The sequence below is a fragment of the Ambystoma mexicanum genome, chromosome 10 (assembly GCF_040938575.1).
Source record: "Ambystoma mexicanum isolate Mex_15411 chromosome 10, UKY_AmexF1_1, whole genome shotgun sequence".
Taxonomy (NCBI): domain Eukaryota; kingdom Metazoa; phylum Chordata; class Amphibia; order Caudata; family Ambystomatidae; genus Ambystoma; species Ambystoma mexicanum.
In genome coordinates this window covers 1,401,095,431-1,401,122,957 of record NC_090932.1, presented here as the reverse complement: position 1 = coordinate 1,401,122,957, position 27,527 = coordinate 1,401,095,431, and the positions used below count along the sequence as shown (strand labels likewise).

At 50.0% G+C, this 27,527-nt stretch overlaps 1 protein-coding gene across 2 annotated transcripts in view; it reads left to right on the top strand.

The window, feature by feature from the left end:
* The window catches only part of MYO1H (myosin IH), an 833,585-nt gene that overhangs the window by 419,476 nt on the left and 386,582 nt on the right, over positions 1-27,527 (top strand). For both annotated transcript variants that reach the window (XM_069619421.1, XM_069619420.1), the window contains exons 15-16: positions 12,442-12,533; positions 15,645-15,739. In XM_069619421.1, coding sequence (XP_069475522.1) covers positions 12,442-12,533; positions 15,645-15,739 — 187 coding nt within the window. The remainder of the gene's footprint in view (positions 1-12,441; positions 12,534-15,644; positions 15,740-27,527) is intronic.

The window sequence follows — 27,527 nt, the reverse complement described above, 5'->3', positions numbered from 1 at the left end:
AAAGACAAAACCCTCCTCAAAACAGCCTCCCTTACACACAAATGCCTCAACCATGCAACCCTGCAATACCTTATAGACAGATTCACCAGACAAACAGCCTCTCGCCCCTTTCGAAAAGCTAACTCTAACCTTTTGTTAGTACCCAGATTCAAACTTACTAAATCTGGCGGGAGTAGCTTCGCTGTTAAAGCGGCACAATTCTGGAACTCCCTTCCAACTGCTCTAAGGGAAGATCTCCCTTACCAGCAATTCAGATCCAATCTGATCCAATGGCTAAAATATCATGATGCCTAACTTCCCCCTACTGTCATTTGGGATCTCATGTATATTTTGTATATTTGCTCTGCTCTATTTATCTGTCACATCTGCATTCTTGTTAACTCACTGTACATACTTCTGTGATTTTTTGACACTACATGTCTACAGCATTGTAACCGTAGCTGTACCCCTGTTTATTTGTAACATGTAACCTAAGTTGAACAACCCTCTTTCTGCCTTCGCGCCCGAATACCCTTGGGTCTGATGCGCAATATAAATAAACAAACAAACAAACTGTAACTTCTTAGATAAAAACGCCAATGAATGAAGTTGTCCTGTTTCAGGGTGTCTCTGGGACACTACCACTCCGATGGCCAGGTTTGTAGTGTCGGCTTCCATGAAAAAGGGTTGCAAAGTGTCAGGATGCAACAGAATGGGCCCAGAGATAAAGTTGGCCTTGAGCTGTTGAAAACCTTCTTCTGCCTCTTGAGTCCACAGGAATTTTACCCCCTTCTTAAGGAGTTGGGTTATAGGTTGACACTACTCGGGAGAACCCTTGAATAAATCTCAGATAGAAATTTGCACAGGTAGGAGCCAATCCATAACCGTTTGTGCCTTCTGGGTGTCCATTTCCAACCCTCTGAGCAAGAGTCTGGATTAGAGTTTCTACCATTGTTGTCATTGTTCGTTCTCAAAACTGTAGTTTTCTTCCTTTCTCCCTTTTTACTGGTGGGCTTCTGCTCTCCCTTGAGTGAAGAGCCCTATCTCATCTCCTTCTGTGAAAGAGAGGAAGGATAGTTTTCATCTCTGTATCTTTGTGGCTGCCCAAGCTGTGCCCTATCTTCTAACTGTGCCCTAAAATGGCTTTATAATCCAACCAGATTATGCCTGGGAGTGGTGCTGTCCCTTTCTACAGAAAGTGTTATGCTACAAAAGGTCTCCCTTTCTTCCCTTTCTTCTTTGGCAGGAGGCATACTGGAAGCCACCCGTATCCTTCCCTGTCTGCCTCTAGCTGAGAAGGTATGGCTGCCTGGTTTCTGTCTGGTCCTAGTGGTATTATTAGGTGGTGTTCTTTTAGAGTGCTTATTTGCACTTTATTCCTTCCTTTGCCCTTCCCCAGTGGCCAAACTAGGGTTTCCTTTCTTGAACATTGGGCAATACTGCAAGGCGCAGGATGACTTCTTAGTCTTACTGATTCACCTTTTATAAGGGGCATAAGTACTCCTTCTACCATGGAACACTTGTCCCCCGCCCCCAGCTTTTGCTAGCCCTAATCCCATTGCTGCTTCTGCTCCCTGGGAGCTTAATATCACTTTCAGAATGGAAGTTAGTGCAGTAATTGAAGGAGTCCCAGTTAAATGAAGGTACAACCAACTATAGACTGAAGCCCAACTATTGCAGTGTTCCATGGGTGGATTGCAACCTGTTGGCATTATGATTGCTAACACCCTCTGCCTCTGAGGAGTGGCCTGAGGGTAGGGTGCCTCTAGCTGGCTCGGTTTACTGGAATACCGTCTAGGGATGTCCTCCTGCCTTGTGGGGCAAGTGTCCAATAAGACTTTAAGGGTTCGGAATAGAAGCGCTCCTTCCTCCCCTGCTAGAAGCGCTCTTTCCTCCCCTGCTGGAGCTACTCCCAAGACTTTATATTCTACAGCTTCAGCCAGGAAAGTGCCAAAATGCCTCACTAGAACTGCATAGTGCTCCCAGGTATATGGGCCATTTGCCTCCGTATTTGGGTGTAACCTAAGGATGTGTTCTAAGGTTAACCCTTCCATAGCAAAAGGACCATGTCTAGCCCTTGTGGTGGGGTTTGTCAAGCCCCCTTGAAAACAGTTATTGTTGTCTACCTGCTGCAAGATTGCTTCAGGATACCCATAGAGTGTGTATTGTATTTCATTTAGATCCCTCCTGATGTGTAGGGTCTCAAACATGTCTCCTGGCTTGGTAACCGGGTGTCTTTGTGTACGTAAACAGGGTTTCCCCTAGAAATCCTCTAGGCCCTGCCACTGCCACTTTGAAGTTGGTGTTAATATGTCTAACACCCCTTTCCTGTAACTACCTTGTTACTGCATAGCGGCAGTTCACAGGTATAGGGACATCTTCATGTGGGTTAGCCATTCTAATACCCTTTAGCTAGATGGCTGTCAAGAGTATTTGCTTGCTTTTATCTACTTGTTGGACACCCTGCTCTTTACTACAGTGTTTTAATGCCTCCTAGCTTGATAGATGTTTAGAGTGTTTAGAGGACCTGCTTGAAAATACACCCTGCTCTTCACTAGAGTTTACTAAGCTTTGGTTTACACCCTGCTCTTCACTAGAGTGTATTTTATCATTTGTATCGCCAGGCCTGTAGCAACCCCCATGGCCCCTTTTCAGTTGGCAGGTGGGGAGAATATTGTTTGGGTGTAGAAAAGGTGAGCAATGTCCCATCTGGGGTGCTAAAGTGATGTAAATTTCATTTCCCCCACCTCCAGAGCCTTCCCTCCACCCCAGGGAAGTGTCCATGGCCCCCCTGACCCACAGCAGGGGCTGTGGTAGGAGTAGGGGTAGGGGTAGGGAAAAGCATGTGCCTGTCACTGTGCAACAGTAAAGGGAGCAGACAACAATGGCTGCAGTAGGCGGCTGCTCTCATTTGCCAACACAGAAGAGGTTTACCAATGTCACATATATTTGTATTGATAGTCTACTGCTCACACCATCATTAACCCTTCAGATGTGTATTAAAAGAAAGACACCATTTAAAGCACATCAATGCACAGTGCATTTAGATATATGCCCCACTCCTTAGTTTCATATTCAAATACTTACCGCTCAGTAATCAATAATAATCTGTAATAAAGAAACATTATCATTATTATCCTCACTATAGACAAGACTCTACAAAATGCAATAAATCATTAATGGAAAAGCTGAACCATTGTCATTGCCTCTACCTCAAACCAAGACTAAGGCTGATATACCTACTCCAAGAAATCAGAGGCACCTTAAAAACCAACTACCTGCCTCACCATGTCGTGATAGGCAACCTCACAAATCATGCTAGGCAATCTAGCACTTGCCTCACAAATTCATGATAGGCAATCTCATAGAGGCATCTGCCTCAATCAGTACCTCAATACCTTTATCAATGTTATATCAAATGAAGGGTAAAAGGCCTCTTCATACTCACTAATTGTAGATGGTAGGGGGTTGAAGAGGGCTGAGAAGACTCAGTGCCTAGGATTATTCACAATTCAAGGAAAAGTTGAAAAATGGAAACATTCCCAAAATATTAAAAAGTCACCTATTAATGCACCATGATCTGTTGCTTGGTGCCGCGGTCACTGCGCACCGCGTCCGGAACTAGAATTAAGCGGCAGCCATCTTGGGAAGGTCGCTTGTCACCTAGCGGGCGCCATGTTGAGAAAGGTACAACCCGTTTGTAATGGGACAAAAAGGAAAAGTGAGGCAGCAACCTGACACACGCCCACTTCGACCGCTGCCTTTCTCTAGGTTCTCTTGAATATATTCTCTTTAGTGTTCATTTTCCCTTTCAGTTAAGGCATAGGTACGGCTATAAGGAATATGAGCTCTGGGTTCCAAATCAATTTTGCAGTCGTAATCCCGATGTGGAGGTAGCTCCATGTCTTCCTTTTGATCGAACACATCATTCAATTCTTGGTAAATTTCTGGTAGAGTTCCTACTGTCGCTCCGATGGTTTGTGCTGAGGATCCAACTTCCGTTAGCCCCATCAATACTGCTGAAGACTTGTATGAGTGTTTTTGTCCTGTTTCCTCCCTAAAGCAGTACTTCTACCCCCAATCAATTCTTAGATTATGTAAGGGCAACCAAGCCATTCCCAAGATTACCTCCAGCTCAGGAGTATGAATTATTTCAAATTTATTTCTTCCCAATGTCCTCCTGACATGCTCATTACTACTGAAACTGCTTAATGAGTTATTGGCCCCGAGGCTAACTGAGACCGATCTACCGCTCTAACCTGTTTTGCTCTTTCTTTGCAACTAACAGGGATCTTCATAGCTCTAACTACATTTTAATCCATGAAATTTCCGATTACTACCGGCCTGTAACTTCCAAAATGAGTTACTGCAAATAAATGAAGAACACCTGTCAAGAAACAAATATATAAGAAGAGTTTTATTCTCGCTTCAAGTTGTCTCAGGTTCAGCTATGTCTGAGAACAGTCATAGAGAAATTGAGCAATTTACAGGGCGGTGAGTTAGCCTCTTTCTACAGTTCAGACCAGCATCAATTGTTGTATTTACAGATGGTTTATGACTTGCGTAACATGGGCTTATCCATGGCAACACATAGATCCTCGCTCTATGTCATGTCTGTATAATTTACTGTCTCAGAGTGATGAGGTTCCCAGTGCAAGGAGTCATTCCTGGCCTATCTTTATCTGTGTTTTTCTTGTACGAAAAGGGCACTTTGCATTTCGGCTTGGTAGTCCAATTATCCCTCCCTTCCTAGAATGTGCATGGTACATCATGTTTTCTAAACATTGGTTGTGCAATTAGCTTCAGAAAGCAGGAGACAGGAAGATACATAGTCTACCCTTTATCTCTGTCCATGCCTGCATGTTCAAGGCTTGAAGCTGGTAAATTACATTAGCTAAGCATTCCTTTGAAGGAACACGTCACCCAGCCCTTCAGGCTGCGGTCATTTTCTGCATGTGACATGAAAACCCAGCAAGTGAGCAAAGAAACCAAAAATGGAGTCTGAAGGCCGTACTTCAATGTGTGTGCTTAGGCTAACACAGAATAGCACAAAAGTGATGTATTTTCACAGGCCCACTCCCTTTCAACTCCCCCTGAACAGACAGGATGCATTAAGGGTGATATCAGGAACTGCTGCTTGAATGGTGTTTGCCACCTGTTGAGCCTTTGAACTGGATGACTGAAAGGTTTACGGACACCATGAACAATTCCCAATAAAATGCCCTGACTTCCCACAGTACGCGCATACATTATTTTGTCGCCTCTTGTCCTTTTCTTCCTTAGTCAGCAGACCTCACATCCGTATGATCAGGTTTTACCTTGGTCCTTTCTCTACTTACAACTCTTGTCTCCACAAATCCTCTCCTTCGCTCCACCTTACGCTCCTCTAAGCGATAGTCAATTTGCATCATTAAGTTTATCAAGGCTTCACATGAAGAGGGTCTGTCCACTATGGTTGCTAAAGCATCTATTATTTCTTCCCTGAGCCCCCGATAAAACAAGGAGGCCTGCTTCTCTTCAGGCCACCTACGTTACATAACTAGGGACTTAAACTGAGTAATATAACACATCAAATCCTTCCCTCCTTGTCTTAACTCTAAAGGTTCACCATCTTCCTCTTGAGTGAGTTGACGTCTATCGAACAATTTCTTAAATTATGCCTTAAATTTACTGAGGTTTCTCAATGTTGGGCTTCCTTAACTCACCAGTAAAACAGACCAGGCTGCTGCCTCTCTGGTGAGATATGATAAAATAAAGGTTACCTTAGCCGCTTTGTAGAAGAATGTTCCGGCCTACACAAGAAATGGTGCTCACATTGTGTCAGAAAGGTCTGACACTTTTTAAAATCCCCCCTGAATCGTTCAGGAGGGACTAAAGGTGCAGATGCTAAGAGTGACCTAGTCCTCTCAGCATTCCCTCCTTCAAATTTGGAATTTTACACTATGTCTTCTCTAACCAGTTCTGGTGGCTCTAACCATACATTTCCTTCCTTAGGAGGAGGGGTTTCCAAAGTCTGCAAATTGCTCACTCTAAGACTCAATCATTCCATACTTAAATGTATTTCCTGATTCTCCCTCTGTGGCGCCCATACCTTGTCTCTCAATTCCCTAAACAGATTCTCTAGGAAACCCGTGGAGACCTCCTTAGGATCAATAGCAGCTCAGGCAGACAAATTAATGTGGGCCTTTCAATACGGCCTTTCATACTGTCAGGTTGGTCTTGCCATATCCACAGGAGCTGCTGAATCCCACAGACCCTCTACAAGCGTTTCCAACTCATCCTCTATTACTACAGTTGAGTTAGCAAACCACAGGGAAGGGAAAGCGGTAGTGGATGAAATAGCAAATTAAACAGATGCTTCCTTGGTTGGCCCTGGTCTCAGTAATCTGCAGTTAGGACACTAAATAACAGGAATAATTGGTTGGTTGGTTGGTTGGTTGGTTGGCTACTGGACAAACAATAATCTAATCCTCAGCCCAACTAAACCCACGCATACTGTATATACTGTACATACTATTTGATTGCTTCAATTGTTTACCTTAATGACACTGACTGTATATATTGTATATTACCTCCACTTATTGCATAACTGTAAATTCTACATATACTGTGCCTTCTGTAACTTGTCTGTAAGCGCCTGTTTACTTCAGGGTCTGGTGCGCTATATAAATAAAATAAACAAACAAACAAACTATTCAGTTTCAACACTTGTCCATCCTGCACATGCACCACTCCCTGTAAGACTTTACTCACTCATACGTTTGTCTCCAAACAACACCTCACCCTTTCTCCTCATCACATCCCTCTTCACACATCCAAATTATCCCTCTTTCACATTGACCTGATTGGACCTTTGAAGAAGTTGTGTCATTCCTTTGACCTGACCTCCCTCTCTGTATTCTCCATACCTTTGTCCATGGGGGCGGTCTTTGCTCTTCCTAACCAAGGGGCCACACCCTAGCCTGGCTTTTCCTTCCCCTCATAAGTTTAAAAGGGACAGCACCAGGATCCTAGTGAACAACCAACACAAAAATATAGCCTCTCCATCACCGCCAATTTCCTGCTTTCTCCCACGTCACCTACCAAGCAGAAAGACACATGTTCACCCTTTTTACAACTGCCCATTTCATCTCAGGATGACACAGAGATACTTAAGTTTGATGGGCCATAACGTGACCAATACTCCTCCCTCCATAACCTTTCCTATGACTTGGAGACAGTTATCTGTTACGAGAGTGGCTAGACATACCTGAGTCCAATTGGTTTGGAAAATGGTGACTCGCGCACTGCCCCTTGGTAAATTGACAATGGTATTGGAAGATATATTCAAATGGCGTATTGCAAATAGGTATTCAAAAAGTAATATTTTAATCTTATTGTGATCAGCTGACACGTTTTTCGACCACAGAGGTCGTCCTCAAGGCTGTCCCGAGCATAGTATTACACAAAGTATTGAAGACCAATGGAAATAAGGTTATACCAAATAAAAAGCATAAGTAACTTATTATCATCATATGTTTTTGGAACCAATTAAACAACAATAAAAGCAAAACAATGTCCTGGTTTGGTTTAAAAATAAGTGTCAGTAAAAAATACAATGAAAATATTATGCCACATAGATTGGCGTGGGAAAAGTTGGGCCCACGAATCGCAATAGTATAAAGATATTGAAAATAAAAAAAAAGTAACATAACATACACTAGTTTGTAGATTTAGGGTATTGCAGAAAGCATGCAAAACAATTCGGAGCGTCAAATACAAATTTAAATTAGGTTTGTTTGACATGATGGATTGGACCATGCAAATAATACATAGTGGTAGTACACTCTCCTGAGGATAAATTCCACCTAGATAACATGCACCAAAGGTTAAAAGTGCAAGCTTAACCTTTTCTTTTTGCAACTTGGTATATTAGCGTAATACAAAATGGGTATTTAAGGTTAAATATTCGCCCAAAATGGTCAGTGATCTGATGAATCAAGTTGAAACAATGTAGAGAAAAGGACATAAACTGAAACATACGATAAGTGACTGTCGTCATGCAACTGATAAGCCTGAGATGCTAATGTAGACAGATTCTGATTATTAGGATGCTTCATGTGAATATCGCATCTAGAGAACGAGTGGAATAACAGGATGAATTCCCACTGCTCATCAGAAAATATACTCAGCTTAAAGGTTAAGTGAAGTGATAATAAGTCATAAAATAGCAGCCTCACCTCATGTTAGATGAATAGTTGGGAAAATTCGGCATCACACCGAGTCAAATGTTACATGGATTATCCTGATGCATTAATGGCGAAAATCACTGCCTGTTAAGTGTGTGGAATAATTAGACGGTATGTAGCAATTAATTGTTAATCTGTATAGATATGCAAATATTTCTATCATATCACTGCTCAACCTAATGTAAGTATTAGATATCCTTATACATGGTGAAAGTAGCTTAACCGGATGGTGACTTGGAAAATTTCAATATAATTGTAAATTGTAACGCTAAAGAATAAAGTTAAATAATTGATGCCATAGCATAAAAATAAAAAGACATGATTGCATCTTGTCAGTCATAAATCAAGTGATTGAATCACTAATCCTGCGCTTCCAGACAAACTAATGTGGGTAGAACACTCTCTGCAGTCTCCTAACAGGGTTATGGGTCACTCCCCTCCAATGGTGTGTTCCTGATTATGAAAGGGGTTGAAATCCCTCCTCAGAAGACTTGTTTGGTTATAACAAGACTACTAATGAAGATTCTGTGCTGTATCAAACAGCAAATAACGCATCGCGTGGTGTGACGTGTTGCTGTAATGATATCACGTGCAATAGAACGACATCCCCTTTTCACACAGTCTTTTGATTTCAATTTCAAATAAGTATGTCCGGGCCAATGGCAGCCAATGCCATTTCCACATTACAGGCACAGCATTTATTTTTTTTACTGTACTCGATGGACAACCTTTCTGAGCTTGCCAATAGAAACCTGTGCGACAACTGATGAGCAGTGTCTAGCTTCTTAGTGCTCCTGTCAGAATATTTTACTTGCAAAACTTGCTCAGATGTTTAGGGAACTAGCCTTATTTGTTGCTTCCTCTGCTCCTTCTACCCAAACAATGATGCCCCCTTTTTTGTCACATGTACCTTTGTTGCAGCTACTCGACCCTTGAATTTCAGAGATACTATAAAGTATCCTAGTAGAGTTATGTGATCCATGTAGTGGACCCCAGGGTAATTGTAAGGTGGAGGTAATTCCTCTACACCCCACCCCCAGAACCTATTCCTACACTTTTCTAGATACCAGTTTGTTTTAGCTTATGAGGCCATCCTCTGTATTTCCACCACATTTACATGCACACCTGCCATGCGTCTTTCGCAATCATCCTCATTGTTTTCCCCAATGACATTGTTCTGAAGCACATCCACATTGGTATAGTCTTCATCATATGAGTGTCAGGTCTAGGAGTTGCTAGGCCCCACTAACCCCCTTTTGGCATTCTGTCTGCCACTCATCTATACAGTGGCATCCATGACACCCGAAGAGGGAAAGGGGAATTGGATAAAATAATAAAACTTCAGGCAGCATCATTCTCTCTTTCAGGCGATTCACCTTCACACAACCCTGCAAAACATATGTATATACTATTTAACTTCAAGCAGAAAAGCAAATACTCAAACAATTATTTCACTAAAAAATGCCTGCCATTATGTGAGTGCCTTTGCTGAGGACATTCATTTTAATTTAAATGGATGCCTTCTTCTTCCCTATAAAGATTCTTAGAAACTGGAAACTGCCTATTTTTTGGATCAGCTTCTAACACTTACTGTGTTACACTAAGTAAAAACTTAAAACTAATTGCTATTGCTAGCTCAAACTTTCTGATTACATATGTTAATGTTAATGTTAAAGGATATTTGTACCGCGCACTATCACCACCGGAGTGGTCCCCTGGCCCATACAGTACAGGTTCCTTGGATTTTAACTTATCTATTGAGGAAATATGAGGTTAAGCCTTTCACGGACTCTGACCCACTATTGACTAGTCATTCTTGTTTCTCTTTTGCTTTTAACGTTTCTTAGCGTGTACAAGTGGGTTTTCAAAACTGGCGTGCACACAGCAACGCTGTCTTTCAGTCAAGTTCCCACATTACCAAGGTGACGCTCGTCTGCCGACTCCCAAAACACACACTAACATCCTTCTAGCCTTCGTAGTTGAGCCTCCATAACATGCCCTGCTGATGACCCCATTGCTAAACGCTCATCACGCTGGCAGTTAGTGAAATGATTTATGAATTTTCTAAGCGCACAGCTCGTGCTTTGCAGGAAATAAAACGTCCTATGCTCACAAACAAGCAGAATGTACATCTGTTGCCTTTTTCTTCAAACACTCAGCATTCACCTTTAGTTTCTCTTATTATAGTAACTAGTTTTTGCATAAAATAAATAGGCAAGCACCTTGTCCTGGCAAGCATCAAAATAAACATTAAGGAGAATTAACTCCGGTAGTCAGTATTTTCAGTAAAAGTTGATTATGCCTGACTCCTGGCTCCTGAAAGTCTCTCCTCTATTCTATAGATATCTTCTTTAGGCTTTTAAGTAGGACATCCCTGACTAGGGACCTGCTTGTCTAAGGCTTGCTGTTGAAAAGCAGTTTAGATTCTGTAAAACATTCCAAACTGCACACAATGGGACCACAACCAATAATTTCTCTTCTGCCTTTCTTTCATCTTGGAAACGGATATTAGCTGCCTCCAAATAGGACATCTAGTTAAGGAAAAACGTTTAGTACATACGCATTGAACCCAGCCAAACAACTCCTCCATTCCTTTTAAGACTTCCTGCTAGAAAAAACATCCACCTACCATGTGCATCACATAGGGGACCAGTCCTTACCCTTGAATTGTGATGACCGGAAATGCCTGGGCCTGACAACGAGCGTATGCAACCATTGGACTCTCCTACCACCCTTACCCCTCTGCGAGTATATGCAAGTATATGTATGATGCCCAACGTCACGTCCAGAGCCAACAATCGAGCACCGAGTCAAGGCAGATTGATGATTGACGGCAGAGTCAAGGTCCACTACACCCCCATCGAAGTTTTTCCTGAGCAGCTGAAGCTGGAAGGGGATATCTATCTGATGAGTAATCTGCGGGAGAAGAATCCATAGAAAGAACATTGCAGTAAGTAATTTCTCCTTCTCAGTATCTCTGCTATCCAGGAGAGATGCAAATTCATGCCCGGACTCTGATGGATCAGATCCATGTCGGTGTAATCTTCTTTATTGTCTGACTCATCATTGGATATTTTTAAATCTCCTTCCAACTAAATTACATTATCTGATCTTCAGTAAATAAGATCTGCACTGCTTTCCCTTCTGCACCTCAAATAGTGGATGGAACTGGAAGTGCAATCTCCTCTGTCATTCATGGTGGATTTTCATTGTTGTAGTTTAATAACTGTGCATGTATTTGTACTGGTGGATGTTCTACACAGTGACTTGTGATGTGTGCGTGGAGTTTGAGTTGGACGATAATTACCTTCCATGGAAAACAAAACAATCAAAAAAAGCCTTATCGAGTCCCCGGCGGGGGGCGAAGGCAGCCTCTCAGCCATTGGGAGGCTCGGGGCGGGGATGGCCCACATTTGAGCCTCCTCATTGGCTGAGGGGCTGGCACGCCCCCCGCTGAGGTCAAGGCGGCTGGAATCCCGGCCAAGAATCAAAGGATTCTCGGCCGGGTAACGACCTGGTGAGAGCCAATCAGAATGCGTGTTGCATTCTGCTTGGCTCTCGCCATTAAGAAAACTAACTAAGTGAGCAGATGCTCACAGGAAGCTATTGAGTTCAAGATGAGGAGAGGGGTCCCTTGAGGAAGTCAAGTGCCTTATTCCACCCCGTGGTCAATGCCTGCCTTGGACAGCCCACTCGCTCAAGTAGTGTTGCTAATATGACCGTACTCGTTCCATGACTCTTGCCCTAGGAGGCTGCCAGCTGTCAATACTCGTGTTGGTAGCATGGAGGAGACAAGGGAGCAAGGAGTGGAGACTTTGAACACTGGCACTTCTATGTTTCCAAAAGAAGAGTAGCAGCACTTCTCAGCAGCAGACCCACGACACATTTAATACAACAGTACCCACAGGGAGACAGGGAAAACCTGAACTTTTGTCCTTTCCAGCCGTTAGTGTTGATCAGTGGATAATCATGCATCAAAAATATATTAGTAGCAGTGATTATTCCAAAGGCATTTTAATCTGATATGAGATTTCAAGAAACCAGCTGTAAGCGTGAAGTGAACATATAAAAAACGTCAACCCTTATAAGCATCGTTGTTTTGCAGCCTACCCAGTCCCAAAGGCCATTTTTCCCTACGGTGCTAAAGTTTTTGAAAATGAGGATCTGGGTTTTGAAGGAAGCAGAGAGCGCCGAAACAATGCCATCCAATGAGTGCTCTTTTTTGTTGTTTAAGGATGAAGAGTGCTTGCGACCAGGTGAAGCCACAGATCTGAGTTTCCTGGCAAAGCTGGAAGAGAAAGTAGGAGATCATCCCCATTTCCTGACGTAAGCATGTACACTTCCCTGACATTACACACACACATGTTCTATTTGCAGAGATGACAACTGGCCCTAGGCCATGAGGGACAGTCCTGGATTTCTAGCCGACATTGTCCTTTATCTTTTGGTCTTCCAACCTAACCCTTTTTGTGGTTTGTGCTCCCTTCTTTGCCACTCGATATGAAGATGTGGTCCCTTCATATCTTGTTCCTTTCCCCTCCTTCACTGCCTTTACGCCTAAGCTCATGTACGTTGTTTGCTATGCTGTGTCTTAGGTACTAGCATGTGTTGTTTACTATACTCAGACTGAATGTTAGGTGCACTTGCACTTACATACTGTGTTGCGGCATTGGCTTCTTGCGCTTCTCCCTCTTCCCTACAGCACGTTCTGATGTGAATGTGACAAGGTGGTAGGGAGATCAGTTTCTCTCCCCATCACCTGCACTTGTGGCACCACAAAGTCACTGCATTTCGCAACGAATGCCCCATAAACCTCAATAAACAAAAGCAGTATCACTTTGCATGCAAGGTCTTGTGGGCCACCACGACACTAGCTACAAAGGGTACTAGACTTGCCACATTGCCAAGCATGAATTACGTCCCCTTGCGCACAGCACATGTCCTCACGTAGTACCTTCTGATTTATAATCTGTGCATTAGTATTGATCTATGTTCGTTTTACAAAATTTGCCTCAATGCTTAATATAAAATCTGTATATTACTATTGATGCATGTTTGTATCACATAATTTGCCTCCATGCTTCAGAAATATAAAAATAAATGTCTGCTTCCTTTGGGGATGTGCCCTGTGTAGTGGGTGTCCCCTCATTTGTATTAGGGGGCGTCCGATGCAAATGAGTGATTCTGATTGCCTACGGATATTTGTTGTATTATCAAGGAAGCTCACAGGCAGGCAGGCCCTGTGCATGTGTGCCAACCGGAAGATGCAGTGCCTGCACTGTGTGCCCAAGAGGAGGTGCTCCCTTGGTGGCCACGCCACAGGGGGTGCTCTTATATACTGAGGGGGGGCTTGGCTGCCTTCATAGGGGAATTCAGCTGTGGCACTGGCTAGAGCTGCCTGCATAGCAGAGCTGGGCCAGCAGCATAGCAGAGCCTGACAAGCAGCATAGCAGAGCCGGGCCAGCAGCATAGCAGAGCTGGGCCAGCAGTATAGCATAGCAGAGCCAGTCCAGCAGCATAGCAGAGCTGGGCCAGCAGCCTTATCAGTGGGAATAGATGCTCAGCTGCATATGGAAGATGCTGTGACACTTCAGATCATAGACAACTGCGGATGGGCTCTGGACTGGCCTTTTCTATTTTTAATGGGGCTTAAAGGCCCGGCCTGTGCCTGGCGCAGCATGTTGTGCGCACTGCGCTGGTTATAGCTCAGAACTTTGTTAATGCAGTACCTGGTGATAATGTCCTGCAACAGTGTCACCACTGCCACCTGGAGGAGCAATAAGGACAGTGGGGTAGTCATTAACCATACCTCTGGCCTGCTACAGATGGAATTCTGATATACTTATGCTTCCAGAGTACATAAACTATTCACAGGGAGAAAAGTAAATCATTTTTAAATTACTATTAATAATAAGTAGCGATGCCACAGGTAGAATACAAATAACCTCAACCATACACTGGGCTTAGGTTAAAGGTCTCATAACAAAGTACTCTAGGGACCTAGTATTATCTATTTGCACCCTGGGCTAATGCATGGACCAATCGGCTGGCCGCAAATGCGGGATGAAAATCACGTTTGGAGCAATCTGAGTGCTCATTGTAGCCGCCCTCCATTTTCTGGCTACCCATTCCTGTCTAAAATCCGCCCTCGTTCGCCCTCACGGCTCGACCTCCCCTCTCCTCTCTGCACAGCCTCACAACAACTTTCACCCTTCCAAACAAACCACTTCTCTGCTTCCCTTTGCTGTCACTTCTTCGCCTCCAAAAAATAGCCATCAGGGCAATGGAAAAGGGACAGGTAGTGGGCTTTTTTTTTGGTATCAGGTAATATTGTCCCCATATAAATGGTTGCCATACATAATGTCGCTGGGAAAAGGTTGTGGCGACATTATATATGGTGACCATATACATGGGGTATGGGAGAGCGGGGGTTACGGGGTGTCCCCCGCTCCACCAGAAAAACATTTTTTTTTCCTGGTGGACATTTTCTTGCGCAGTTCTTGCCTTCTTTAACTTGTGAAAGACTACCGCACCAAAGAAAAGCTATTAGCACCCCGGGTATTTCTTGATGCACTGTTCAAAGCATTGTACCAAGTAGTGATGTGCCTGAGGATGGGAGCCTCGTTAAAGGCCCTTGCTGCACTCAGCCCTATCAACGCGCGCCCCCTGGCGTTATGACATCCCAGTACATGGAGCCATCACAGATTGTGCAGGTGTGCTGATTTATAAACCCCAAACTGCTTGGACACATTATTTTACATATGATATTTTACTCACCTGCAAAACTTTTAATTTTGTGATTGTGCCACTGGAATGTATGGCTTGAATAATGTCCTGGATGCCCAGCCTAGCACATCCTCTGCGTGCAGGTTTCCCCTGTGACTCAGGGGACCTTCATGCATTGTGCTCCCAGCATTGCTTGCGTGTACCGGGGATCCTGGTGAAATGTAGTTCAGGTATTAGGCCTGTAGGTAACCTAGCCAGCAGGGAGTTGAAGTTTAGACCGCTGAGCGAAATGACCTTCACACGAGTAGCTTGATTCAGAGGGTGGCAGTTTTGGAATATGTCCGTGTATTTGGCGTGACCCCACATTCCGCCTTCTGCAATGCACCCCATGTACAGTATCATTGCTCAGGGTGATGCCGGCACACTCTGATATGCATGACATGTGTGCAATGCACGGATTGTGCCCAGGTATTTAGCATTATCAAAACAAAATGGCATTCCATGTAATTTCATAGCATAGTGAAGGTGGCAGATTGACAATGGCAGCGAGATCGCACCGAATGTATTGCATGCATGCAGCCAAAGGTCAAGTAACATGAGTTCTTTCCACCACGGAATATTTATCAGCGTTTGCTTTCTAACAAATGTCTTAGCGACGATCAGCATTTCTTCAATTTAAAAAGATGATTATTTCCCCACATCTCATTGCAGTCGTAAGCTTGCAAATCAAGCGGCCCGGAAGACAATCGATTGGGTTGATTTCCGGCTCGTCCACTATGCAGGGGACGTGACCTACTGTGCAGTAGGTGAGTGACTACTTTCCTGAAAGTGAAGTAAGAACACAACATTGCAATATTACTATTCTCTTTTCAAGTTTTTTTATATTTGACATTTCTAAGACAATGTTTTTCTTACTGAAGTATTCCGATGGGTCCTCTTTAATTTCAGAGGTCACCACCGAAATCGCAGAACGTTTTTGACATATTTTAAGAGACGTTTCCCATTGTTAATCCATATCCCCTTCTTTACTACTATCAGTGTGCATCAGTAAACACTAAGAGGGTAATTCATAGAATTTCGCAGAAAAGTGTCGCAAGCGGCTGGCGCAGAGTGTCCGCGTGCGATTGTCTGCGCCAGGCACGTGCGCTAAAACCGATTTCCGCGCACAGCGTATTCATGGATTTTAGGCTCCCAAACCAGCCGTGGCGCAGAGTATCGCAGCGACCCTGCAGCAGCGCCAGTAACGCCCCCAAGAACGCCCTCGCGCAAGGAAAAGCCATCAAAATCGCTAAATCATCGCAAAGGGCTGCGCTAACCCTGGACCAGTTTACAGGGCTGCCAAACAAGGAACGCAAAGCGGGTAACGTGCATATCAGGGGTACGCGTGAAGTTATACACGCGATTAGCCAGGCTGCCAGGGTACGTGTATTTCAGGGGTGCGCGGGAAGTTCAACACGCGATAGTCCAGGGAACGTGTATTACAGGGGTACGCGGGAAGTTCAACACGCGATTGTCCAGGGAACGTGTATTACAGGGGTACGCGGGAAGTTCAACACGCGATTGTCCAGGGAACGTGTATTACAGGGGTACGCGGGAAGTCTTACATGCGATTAGCCAGGGCACGTGTAATACAGGGGTACGCGTGAAGTTATACACGCGATTATCCAGGGTACGTGTATTACAGGGGTACGTGGGAATTATAACACACGCAATTTGGCTGGGTACGTGTATTACAGGGGTACACGGGAAGTTCTACACGCGAATCGGCTGGGTACGTGTATTACAGGGGTGCGCGGGAATGATCACACGCGATTTGGCCTGGTACGTGTATTACAGGGGTGCGTGGTAATGATCAGACGCGATTTGGCTTGGTACGTGTATTACAGGGGTGCGTGGGAAGTTCTACACGCGATTGGCCAGGGTACGTGTATTACAGGGCTACGTGGGAATTATCACACGCGATTTTGCTGGGTACGTGTATTACAGGGGTACACGGGAAGTTCTACACGCGATTCGGCTGGGTACGTGTATTACAGGGGTGCGCGGGAATTCTCACAGGCGATTTGGCCAGGTACGTGTATTACAGGGGTGTGCGGGAATTATCACACGCAATTAGGCTGGGTGGGTCCTCACAGGTGTTCCCTGTACACCCTCCACGGCCCCAGCAGGCAGCCCACAAAACAGGGGACTACCCTGCACACCTGCTCATGTCCCCCTGCACCCCCAGCCCCCAGCAGTGCAGGGTCACCCTCCACCAGGCCCCCACTCATGTCTCCCACCACCCCCACCCCCCAGCAGTGCAGGGGCACCCTCCACCAGGCCCCCACTCATGTCCCCCTGCACCCCCACCCCCCTGCCACCATGGGCAGCCCCCACCAGGCCCCCACTCATGTCTCCCACCACCCCCACCCCCCAGCAGTGCAGGGTCACCCTCCACCAGGCCCCCACTCATGTCTCCCACCACCCCCACCCCCCAGCAGTGCAGGGTCAACCTCCACCAGGCCCCCACTCATGTCCCCCTAAACCCCCACCCCCCAGCAGTGCAGGGTCACCCTCCACCAGGCCCCCACTCATGTCCCCCTGCACCCCCACCCCCCTGCCACCATGGGCAGCCCCCACCAGGCCCCCACTCATGTCCCCCTGCACCCCCACCCCCCAGCAGTGCAGGGTCACCCTCCTGCTGCCTGCACATCCTCCGCAGGAGTTTTAGTCATGTGGGACATGTGTCAATCAAGTACTGGTTCTCTTGCTTCTCAGCCCTCATTGTGTGCCATGGTGCTAATGCCTGTTTCCATTTCTTTGTTTTCATGTCTTTGCAGGGGAAGACGCACCTGATACTGCTGGGGTTGTGGAGATGGTGCAGACCCAGGAGGGGTCCGAGGGCCGACCAACCACCAGTGAGGGACGTGGTGTGGTGGTGGGGGAGAACCCACAAGTGCTGCAGGTCGTGCTCTCAAGGGGTGTCTCTGGCTGCACCTCCCCCGAGCTGTACTCAGGTGTTGATTCGGATGAGACCTACGTGCCGTCGCAGGTGAGTGTTCCAGGGAGGGATTCTGTTCTGTCTCACCCACCTGCACCAGGGTCAGGACCCTCCATGGGGATGTCAGTTTTGGCAGCTACGCCTTCGGTGGTTACGGATGCAGGGTCACACTCCGCGACATCTGATCCTGTTCCTGGGCCAGCAGATCAGAGGGGGAATGCAGTCCTGCAGCCTCAGGCAGTGCCGGCACAGCAAGGCGCAGTTCGCCTTGCCCCAGACAGGTGTGGTGCCCGCCGACGTGGCGGCCGTACGCCACCCGGCAATACCGCATGGGAGCAATCCATTTACGGTATGGCAACCCAACAGGCTGCATCATCCGAGATGATGGCTCAGGCCATGGATAGGGTGGCCACTTCCATTGTCCCCCCAGAAAGGCTGATGGAGCGACTAGAGCAGGCAACCGACTCCATCTGCCAGTCACACAGGGAGGACATGTTGGGGTCCAACAGGGACAGGCGGGCGGCACTGGCGACTCTGCAGGAGGCCATCTCCATTGAGTCCCAGGGCCACAGGGAAGCCCTGAGGCAGGAGCTCCTTCACCTCAGGACGACTCTTGTTGAGCTTGAGGCTTCAACACACCAAAGGACAGAACAGCAGCTGGAGCGTCTCACCCGTACGCTCTCAGCTGAGATGCAGGCAACGAGGGCGGAGGTCCGGGCATCCCGTGAGTTGTTGCATGGGGACCTCCGCACACTCATCCTCCAGAACCAGACCTACTACACCCGCATGCTTGCAGCCATGGAGGAGCAGACTAGGGCCTTGCGTGGGCTGCCTCCCATAGTGCAACCACCTCCAGATGCAGCTGCACAGGGTGATAATAGCGACAGCAGTGATACTCCCACAATAGGGTAGCCGTGTGGGCCATGAGCCCATGGAGGTGTTTTATCTTCCCAGGATCCACGCAGGTGGGTTCTGGTGTGCATCCTGTCCTCGGACCTCCTGGGTGGCCTCCCCAACCCCCCCGGGCCCATCAATGGCCATTTTTGATTGTTTCTTATTTTTATTTTTATTTTGATTTCTTTTATTCCCAATTTTTTTGGGACGATCTGTTGGCTTCCGTGGTTCCTGTGGGCATACGCTGCATTGTGGCTGGGCACATGCAGGCTTGTAATGTATTTGGTTCAGATGCTTGGGTTTGAGTCACACACACCCCTCCTGCTTCCCGTTTCCATGGGCTTGCAAAGGGTGTGCCCAAGTGACAGTGAATTACACAGTGACGTTGGACTCCCATGAGCTGTGTGGCCAGTCTGTAGTCAATACTGTGTATACATTCCTAGTGCATATTGCTGTTGTGTTGTACACTGCATGTTGCATTGATGTGTAACTCTTCTTCTGTGTCTACCTCCCAATTTGCAGGTCCCTTCCTCATGTCCACACAAGGACCTCTAGTCTGGAGATGGGGACCATGTTGGCAGCAGTGCACCTACAACTCTACATGGCGACAACACTGCACAGTTGGTAGTGGTGGGAGTGCAGGCATTTCCAGGTGGTGAGACTACTAATATGTAACATTTGTGATGTCATGTTAATGGTACTACGTGCTCAAGTATGTTGTTGGTCCGGCATTGCTGTGAGCATTTCAGGTGTTGCAGGTTTCTAATAGTGCCACTGTACATAGTGAGACTGATGTCATGTTGTGGGGATTACTTTGTTTACCTGCAATTAGCATGACATGGCACGGTGTGTCGTGTGGCGGTGCTGGGGTTGGGTTGGCTGACATGGCACTGTCCTCTTGTTGCATTTTGCAAGTGGGTATTCATTTTAGCTGCTTCAATGTGTAACTTCACAAAACTGCATTGGTGGTGTCTGTGTGGGTAGGGATGCACACATTGTGACACTTCCAGGTGAACAATCTCAGGCTGACATGGTATTCCCGGTTCATTCTCCAGACATTCAGGATCAGTGTCAGGTTGAGTCATCATTGATTGTCAGATGGAATGTGCCAGGGCAGTGTGCACTCCACAGGGGTGTGATTTCTATGTGAAGTAATTAGCCACTAGCTGTGTACGGGCTGCCTCCCCCGTGCCCTTTCCCCTCCCATGCGCAGCGGCTGTGCATGTGGTTGGGGATGTGGGGCCACCACCATGTCCACGGCCAGGCCCCGGCGTGTTGCAACGTTGTGCAGGACACATGCTGCCACTATGATCCTGCACACTACTGGCGGAGCGTATAACAGCTGCCCGCCAGAACGGTCAAGGGAGCGAAAGCGTGACTTTAGCACTCCGAATGTGCGCTCCACTATGCCCCTGGTTGTAATGTGGGCTGTGTTATATCTTACCTGGGGTGGCGTGGTGGGGTTCCGAATTGGCGTCATCATGTGGGGGCTGAGAGGGTAGGCACTGTCCCCTGTGGAGGTGGTGATTGGTATCATTGGTGGGGTTGTGACCTTGCTCAGTATCCAACATGCATGCATGTGCAGTGGCATACATACTCACCAAGCAGCCATGTATCGCCATGCCGCCCAGCTTCTAGGTCCCGGCTTAGGGTGGACATTCGGTAAATGAAGCTGTCGTGGGTGGAGCCGGGATAGTTGGCATATACTGAGGTGATGATTCCCTTGGCATTACATGCTACCTGCACGTTGATGGAATGCCAGTGCTTGCGGTTCCTATAGATGTGCTCAGATGCCCTGGGGGGACGTAGAGCCACATGGGTGCAGTCGATGGCACCTAGCACTTTGGGGAATCGTGCCACAGCGTAAAAATCCAGGGCGGCAGCATGCCTTTCTGCAGGTGTTCTGGGCAGGTATATGTGCCTGCGGACTGATGGGCGTGCAGTGATGATGTTCAAGACATGGTGTAGGCAGCGTGACTGGGTGGCCTGTGACACCCCACCCACTATGGCACTTGTCCGCTGAAATGATCCAGTGGCTAAGAAGTGCAGTACATTGAGGACCTTCTCCAGGGGGCTGAGTGCTTGGGAGCACAGGGTGGGTGATGTGAGGTCATCCTCCCACTCACTCACCAGGTCCAGTATGATGTGTGGTGGAAACCTGTACCTCCCATACACCTGGTCATCAGGCATCCCGAAAAGGCTGGTTCTGGGTGTGAATATTCTGGCCCTGACTATCCTCCTCCTCCTCCTTTGGTAGCCCACTGCCACTACTGCTAGGAACGGTATGTTCATCCTGCCGTCTGAGCTTGTTATTGTTCAAGTCCGCAAATTTATGCTTTGCGCGTGTTCTAGGCGAGCGTGTGACCCGCGCACCCCTGGAATCCAGTTCCCAGTCCAATAGCGTGTGGAAATTCACACGCACCACGGGATACAGCGTGTGACCCGCGCACCCCTGGAATCCAGTTCCCAGTCCAATAGCGTGTGGAAATCACACGCACCACGGGATACAGCGTGTGACCCGCGCACCCCTGGAATCCAGTTCCCAGTCCAATAGCGTGTGGAAATTCACACGCATCACGGGATACAGCGTGTGACCCGCGCACCCCTGGAATCCAGTTCCCAGTCCAATAGCGTGTGGAAATTCACACGCACCACGGGATACAGGTTCGCTGACGTACTTGCGTGTGTAAGTGGCCGCGCACCCATTAAATACACGTACATAGGCCAATCGCGTGTACGCGCACTTTTGTCCAATTACACGCGATGACACTCTGACGTGCAGTATCTCCACGTGTGCCCCGTCATCACGTGCTGAGTGGGGAACACCCGTGCGGGTCACGTCACAGACGCGCTTACGCGCTGAGGGACTCTGGTCCAATAGAATCGCGTATGCGTGCTGACTCGCTTACGCGCTAAGGGCCTTTCCTCGGATTTCACGCTGATGTGCAGGATTTTCACGTGCCAAATCACTCCGTATCAAGCTGGCCACGCGAAAACACACGGAAGACCACGCTCCTGCCCAGAAGGCCGAGTTACTGCCCCCCAGTGCCCCGAGCAGCCTCCCACGTGCCATCTGCTGCTGCCTGCCTGCCTGCCTGCCTGCCTGCTGCCACCGTGCCCTGCCATTTGGTGCCTGCACATCAGCCATCTGCAGGGGTCCAGTTGCTGTGTCCACCCCTGCTGGAACTGAAGACTCCCGACTGGGATTACATCGCTCCACAGCCCAGCCCCAGGACCCAGTTGCCCACCCACACCTGCCTCTGGGGTTGCCATGTCGGGCACTTCCACATCTGGCACCAGTGGCAACCCCAGGCCAGAGGGGCACCAGCTTCACTGTCACCGAAGTTGGTGTCCTGGTGGAGCATGTCCTGGGGCAGTATGATGCCCTCTTTGGATCGTCCCGCGCCAGCAAGGAAGGACGGCAGAGGATCTGGGCCGACTGTGTGGTTGCCATCAACGCGGAGGGGGTGGCAACCCGCGACGTCCTGAAGATCAAGAAGCGCTGGGAGGACTTGAGGTCCAGGACCCTTGTGAAGGCCCGGCGCCTCGTGGAGGGGGGCCGGGGCCGCATGAGTTCCATCCAGATGAGGGTCCTGGAACGCGTACGCCCAGCGCTCCACGCCCAGATCCTTGAGAGGGAGGCCCGTCTGGAGTTGAGGGGTAAGTGTCCATGCATTACTGTGTGAGACAGGGCATGTTGCGGTGTGCTGGTTCTATGATACTTGCCTGTATGTGTGCCATAGGCCATGTATGCATGTATGTGTGCAGGGACATCATGGTAATGCATGTGCGACCAGTGATGTGTGATGCACATGGTTGTTGCATGTGTTGAAATGCCGCATGGGGAGCCCTATTCAGATTTTGAACATGAGAGCATGCCAGTCTCTGTACCTGGACATGGGTGGGGGTGAGGGATGGGTGCTGATGCCAGGTACATATATGGTAGCCATGTCTGTGTGCCTGACCTGCGTGTCTGTGACTTGTGCATGCCATGGATGCATGACACATGTGTGTGACAATGCAGAGATTCAGTAAAGCAGCCAAATTACCCTTGTATCCGCTGTGTTTGGTGTGTTTGGGGCCAGATGGATGTGACTGAGGTGAAGTGTGTGCATGTGATGGGCATGAGCCATGATGCATGTGAGTTACATATCATTGAATGTTTCAAGAGTCCATTGGACATGCATGGAAATGTCCATGGCATGCACCATGCCTGTTACTGTGTGTGTTTTGCCTGGACTGACCCATGTGTTGTGGAGGGACATGATGGAAGTGTACTTTGACAGTGGTGCTCATCTGCTATTGCTTCCTGTCTAGGGGACCATTGTACAGTGCCCTGATGCTTGTGTTCTTTGTCTCCCTCTACGCAGCGGCTAGTGAAGAAGAGGGCGGAGACGGCGCTGTGGAGCAAGGGGGTGGGGATGCCCCCACGGCTGCAGCGGAAGGGGTGGGTGAGCCCCCACAGGGGCCTGCTACGGTGGGAGACGGTGAGGAGCCATCCAGGTTGGTGGTTTGCACAGAGGAGGAGGAGGCCGCCACTGGGGCACACATGGGGCCTGGTGGGGGCATCCCTGCTGGTGCAAGTGGTGCAGTCCAGGAGGCAGCACAGGTCACCGTGGAGGGGCCTGTGCATGTCGCTGTCCCTGACCCTGTGAGTGCACCACCATGCACCAGCAGGGATGCCCCGTCCCAGGCCTGTCCGCAGGTAGAGGGGATGTCCATGTCACCTGACTCCCCTCCACCTGCGGACGTGGGAACCCCTGGCCGTGCGGAGAAGGTCCTGATTGGGGTCGCGATGCGCACGGCTGTGATTCGTGATGGCGTGCGTGCTTCCCGGGAGGAGCACGCACGTCATCACGAAGTGCACCGTGCCGACGTGGCCCAATTGGGATCGGCCATGTTCGGGGGTTTCCTGCATGTGTTGGCCAATGTGGCGGCCCTCTCCTCCTCTGTGCAGGCTATCCACCAGTCGTTCTCCTTGCCGTCTTCCAGCCCAGATGTCACCAGGGCCCCCTGTGGACCTGCCCCGACCAATGCAGCCAGCTCGGTGGGGATCCCATCCCTGCCACAGTCGGGAGTCAGAGATCCAGCAGGGGTGGACACCAGAGCAACTGGACCCCAGCAGATGGAGGATGTGACGGCATCATCGGGCAGGGCAGGTGCACGACGGCGTCGGTGGTTTCCATCAGCCTGGATGCCGTCGTGCTGGCACAGGCAGTTGCGTCGGAGGCAGCAGCAGGCTCAACGTGGGAGGCATCATGGCTCGGGGCCATCAACATCAGGGGTGCAGGCATCGGCCGGAGGGCAGGAGAACCCTGGAATGGGAGTGGCTTCCGTGTGGGAGCGGTTGTGCCAGCGGATAGGTGCGGAGCGGCAGCGGGCAGAGGAGGAACGGCTCACGATGGTCAGGGCGGAGGACTCCATGCGGAGGGCGCTGAGGCGGGCTGAGTGCCTCGAGGGTCTTCGCAGGGAGTTTGAGCTTGACACTGCGTTATCCCTGCGGGACCTCTGGGCCAGGGAACATGCCCGCCTCCAAGCCATTGACCAGGAGTTCGATGATGCCCTGGCCCATGACAATAACCAGTGAGCCGTCCGAATAGCCCGCTGCCTTTGTATATAGTTGTATAGTTAGGGTTAGGTTTCCTTTGTTTTTTTGAATTTTTTTTGGTTGCGATTGGACAATGCACCACTTTTTTGTATATAGTTCAGTTTTTAGTTAGTAGTCATAGTTAGGTTTAATTTGGTTGGGCTCATGGACCCAGGATGATCTTCTTCATAGTTCTTCATTGGCTTATTTTAATTTTTCAGATTATTTTCTTGGACATTCATCTTGTTTTGTTTGATTTGCTTTGTGTTTTTTCTTATTTCATTTCCATTCTACTTGCTGTTCAATACATATTATTTTTTTAATCTTCAATGTGTCGTATCATCTCATTGCTTTCAGGCATGTCATTTTGGGTGTTTTGTCATTCACTTGCAGCCATTGTGTGTGACAGACATGTGTTCAATTGCATTATTTAAATTGGGGGTGTAACATGTAATTGCCTTTGATATGTGGGTGGGTGTGATAGTTGGTTGGGCCTTTTGGCAGGGGAGGATGGGCATTACGGACATGATTGGGGAATGTTGGGACCCAGGTGCAGGGGGGCATGGATTGGACATGGGTGGGGGCCTGCTGGCAGGTGCCCCACAGTGCTGGGGGGGTGGGGGTGGTGGGAGACATGAGTGGGGGCCTGGTGGAGGGTGCCCCTGGTGGCTGGGGGGTGGGGGTGGTGGGTGACATGAGTGGGGGCCTGGTGGAGGGTGACCCTGCACTGCTGGGGTTTGGGGGTGGTGGGAGACATGAGTGGGGGCCTGGTGGAGGGTGCCCCTGGTGGCTGGGGGGTGGGGGTGGTGGGAGACATGAGTGGGGGCCTGGTGGAGGGTGCCCCTGGTGGCTGGGGGTGGGGGTGGTGGGTGACATGAGTGTGGGCCTGGTGGAGGGTGACCCTGCACTGCTGGGGTTTGGGGGTGGTGAGAGACATGAGTGGGGGCCTGGTGGAGGGTGCCCCTGGTGGCTGGGGGGTGGGGGTGGTGGGAGACATGAGTGGGGGCCTGGTGGAGGGTGACCCTGCACTGCTGGGGTGTGGGGGTGGTGGGTGACATGAGTGGGGGCATGGTGGAGGGTGCCCCTGGTGGCTGGGGGGTGGGGGTGGTGGGAGACATGAGTGGGGGCCTGGTGGAGGGTGCCCCTGGTGGCTGGGGGGTGGGGGTGGTGGGTGACATGAGTGTGGGCCTGGTGGAGGGTGACCCTGCACTTCTGGGGTGTGGGGGTGGTGGGAGACATGGGTGGGGGCCTGGTGGAGGGTGCCCCTGCACTGCTGGGGTGTGGGGGTGGTGGGTGACATGAGTGGGGGCCTGGTGGAGGGTGACCCTGCACTGCTGGGGTGTGGGGGTGGTGGGAGACATGAGTGGGGGCCTGGTGGAGGGTGCCCCTGGTGGCTGGGGGGTGGGGGTGGTGGGTGACATGAGTGGGGGCCTGGTGGAGGGTGACCCTGCACTGCTGGGGTGTGGGGGTGGTGGGTGACATGAGTGGGGGCCTGGTGGAGGGTGACCCTGCACTGCTGGGGTGTGGGGGTGGTGGGAGACATGAGTGGGGGCCTGGTGGAGGGTGACCCTGGTGGCTGGGGGGTGGGGGTGGTGGGAGACATGAGTGGGGGCCTGGTGGAGGGTGACCCTGCACTGCTGGGGTGTGGGGGTGGTGGGTGACATGAGTGGGGGCCTGGTGGAGGGTGCCCCTGGTGGCTGGGGGGTGGGGGTGGTGGGAGACATGAGTGGGTGCCTGGTGGAGGGTGCCCCTGGTGGCTGGGGGGTGGGGGTGGTGGGTGACATGAGTGGGGGCCTGGTGGAGGGTGACCCTGCACTGCTGGGGTTTGGGGGTGGTGGGAGACATGAGTGGGGGCCTGGTGGAGGGTGCCCCTGGTGGCTGGGGGGTGGGGTGGTGGGAGACATGAGTGGGGGCCTGGTGGCTGGTGGGTGGGGGTGGTGGGTGACATGAGTGTGGGCCTGGTGGAGGGTGACCCTGCACTGCTGGGGTGTGGGGGTGGTGGGAGACATGAGTGGGGGCCTGCTGGAGGGTGACCCTGCACTGCTGGGGTGTGGGGGTGGTGGGTGACATGAGTGGGGGCCTGGTGGAGGGTGCCCCTGGTGGCTGGGGGGTGGGGGTGGTGGGAGACATGAGTGGGGGCCTGGTGGAGGGTGACCCTGCACTGCTGGGGTGTGGGGGTGATGGGAGACATGAGTGGGGGCCTGGTGGAGGGTGCCCCTGGTGGCTGGGGGGTGGGGGTGGTGGGAGACATGAGTGGGGGCCTGGTGGAGGGTGACCCTGGTGGCTGGGGGGTGGGGGTGGTGGGAGACATGAGTTGGACATGGGTGGGGGCCTGCTGGCAGGTGCCCCACAGTGCTGGGGGGTGGGGGTGGTGGGGGACATGTGTTGGACATGGGTGGGGGCCTGCTGGCAGGTGCCCCACAGTGCTGGGGGGTGGGGGTGCAAGGGGACATGAGTTGGTGTTCATTAGTTCAAGGAGACATGTGCCTTTGCTGGGGGGCATGCCCATGGTGGGTGGGCTGCCTGCGGGACATGACCAGGGATGCAGGGTAGTCCCCTGTGGTGTGGGCTGCCTGCAGGGGCCGTGGAGGGTGTACAGGGTACACCTGGGAGGACCCACACTGTCAAATCACATGTGTAACTTCCCGCGCACCCCTGATATACACGCGCCCAGGCTATTTGCGTGTGGAACTTCCCGCGCACCCCTGAAATACAGGCGCCCCCAGGCTATTCGCGTGTGGAACTTCCCGCGCACCCCTGAAATACACGCGCCCAGGCTATTCGCGTGTGGAACTTCCCGCGCACCCCTGAAATACACGCGCCCAGGCTATTCGCGTGTGGAACTTCCCGCGCACCCCTGAAATACACGCGCCCAGGCTATTCGCGTGTGGAACTTCCCGCGCACCCCTGAAATACACGCACCCAGGCTATTCGCGTGTGGAACTTCACGCGCACCCCTGGAATACACGCGCCCCCAGGCTATTCGCGTGTGGAACTTCCCGCGCACCCCTGAAATACACGCGCCCAGGCTATTCGCGTATGGAACTTCCCGCGCACCCCTGAAATACACGCGCCCAGGCTATTCGCGTTTGGAACTTCCCGCGCACCCCTGAAATACACGCGCCCAGGCTAT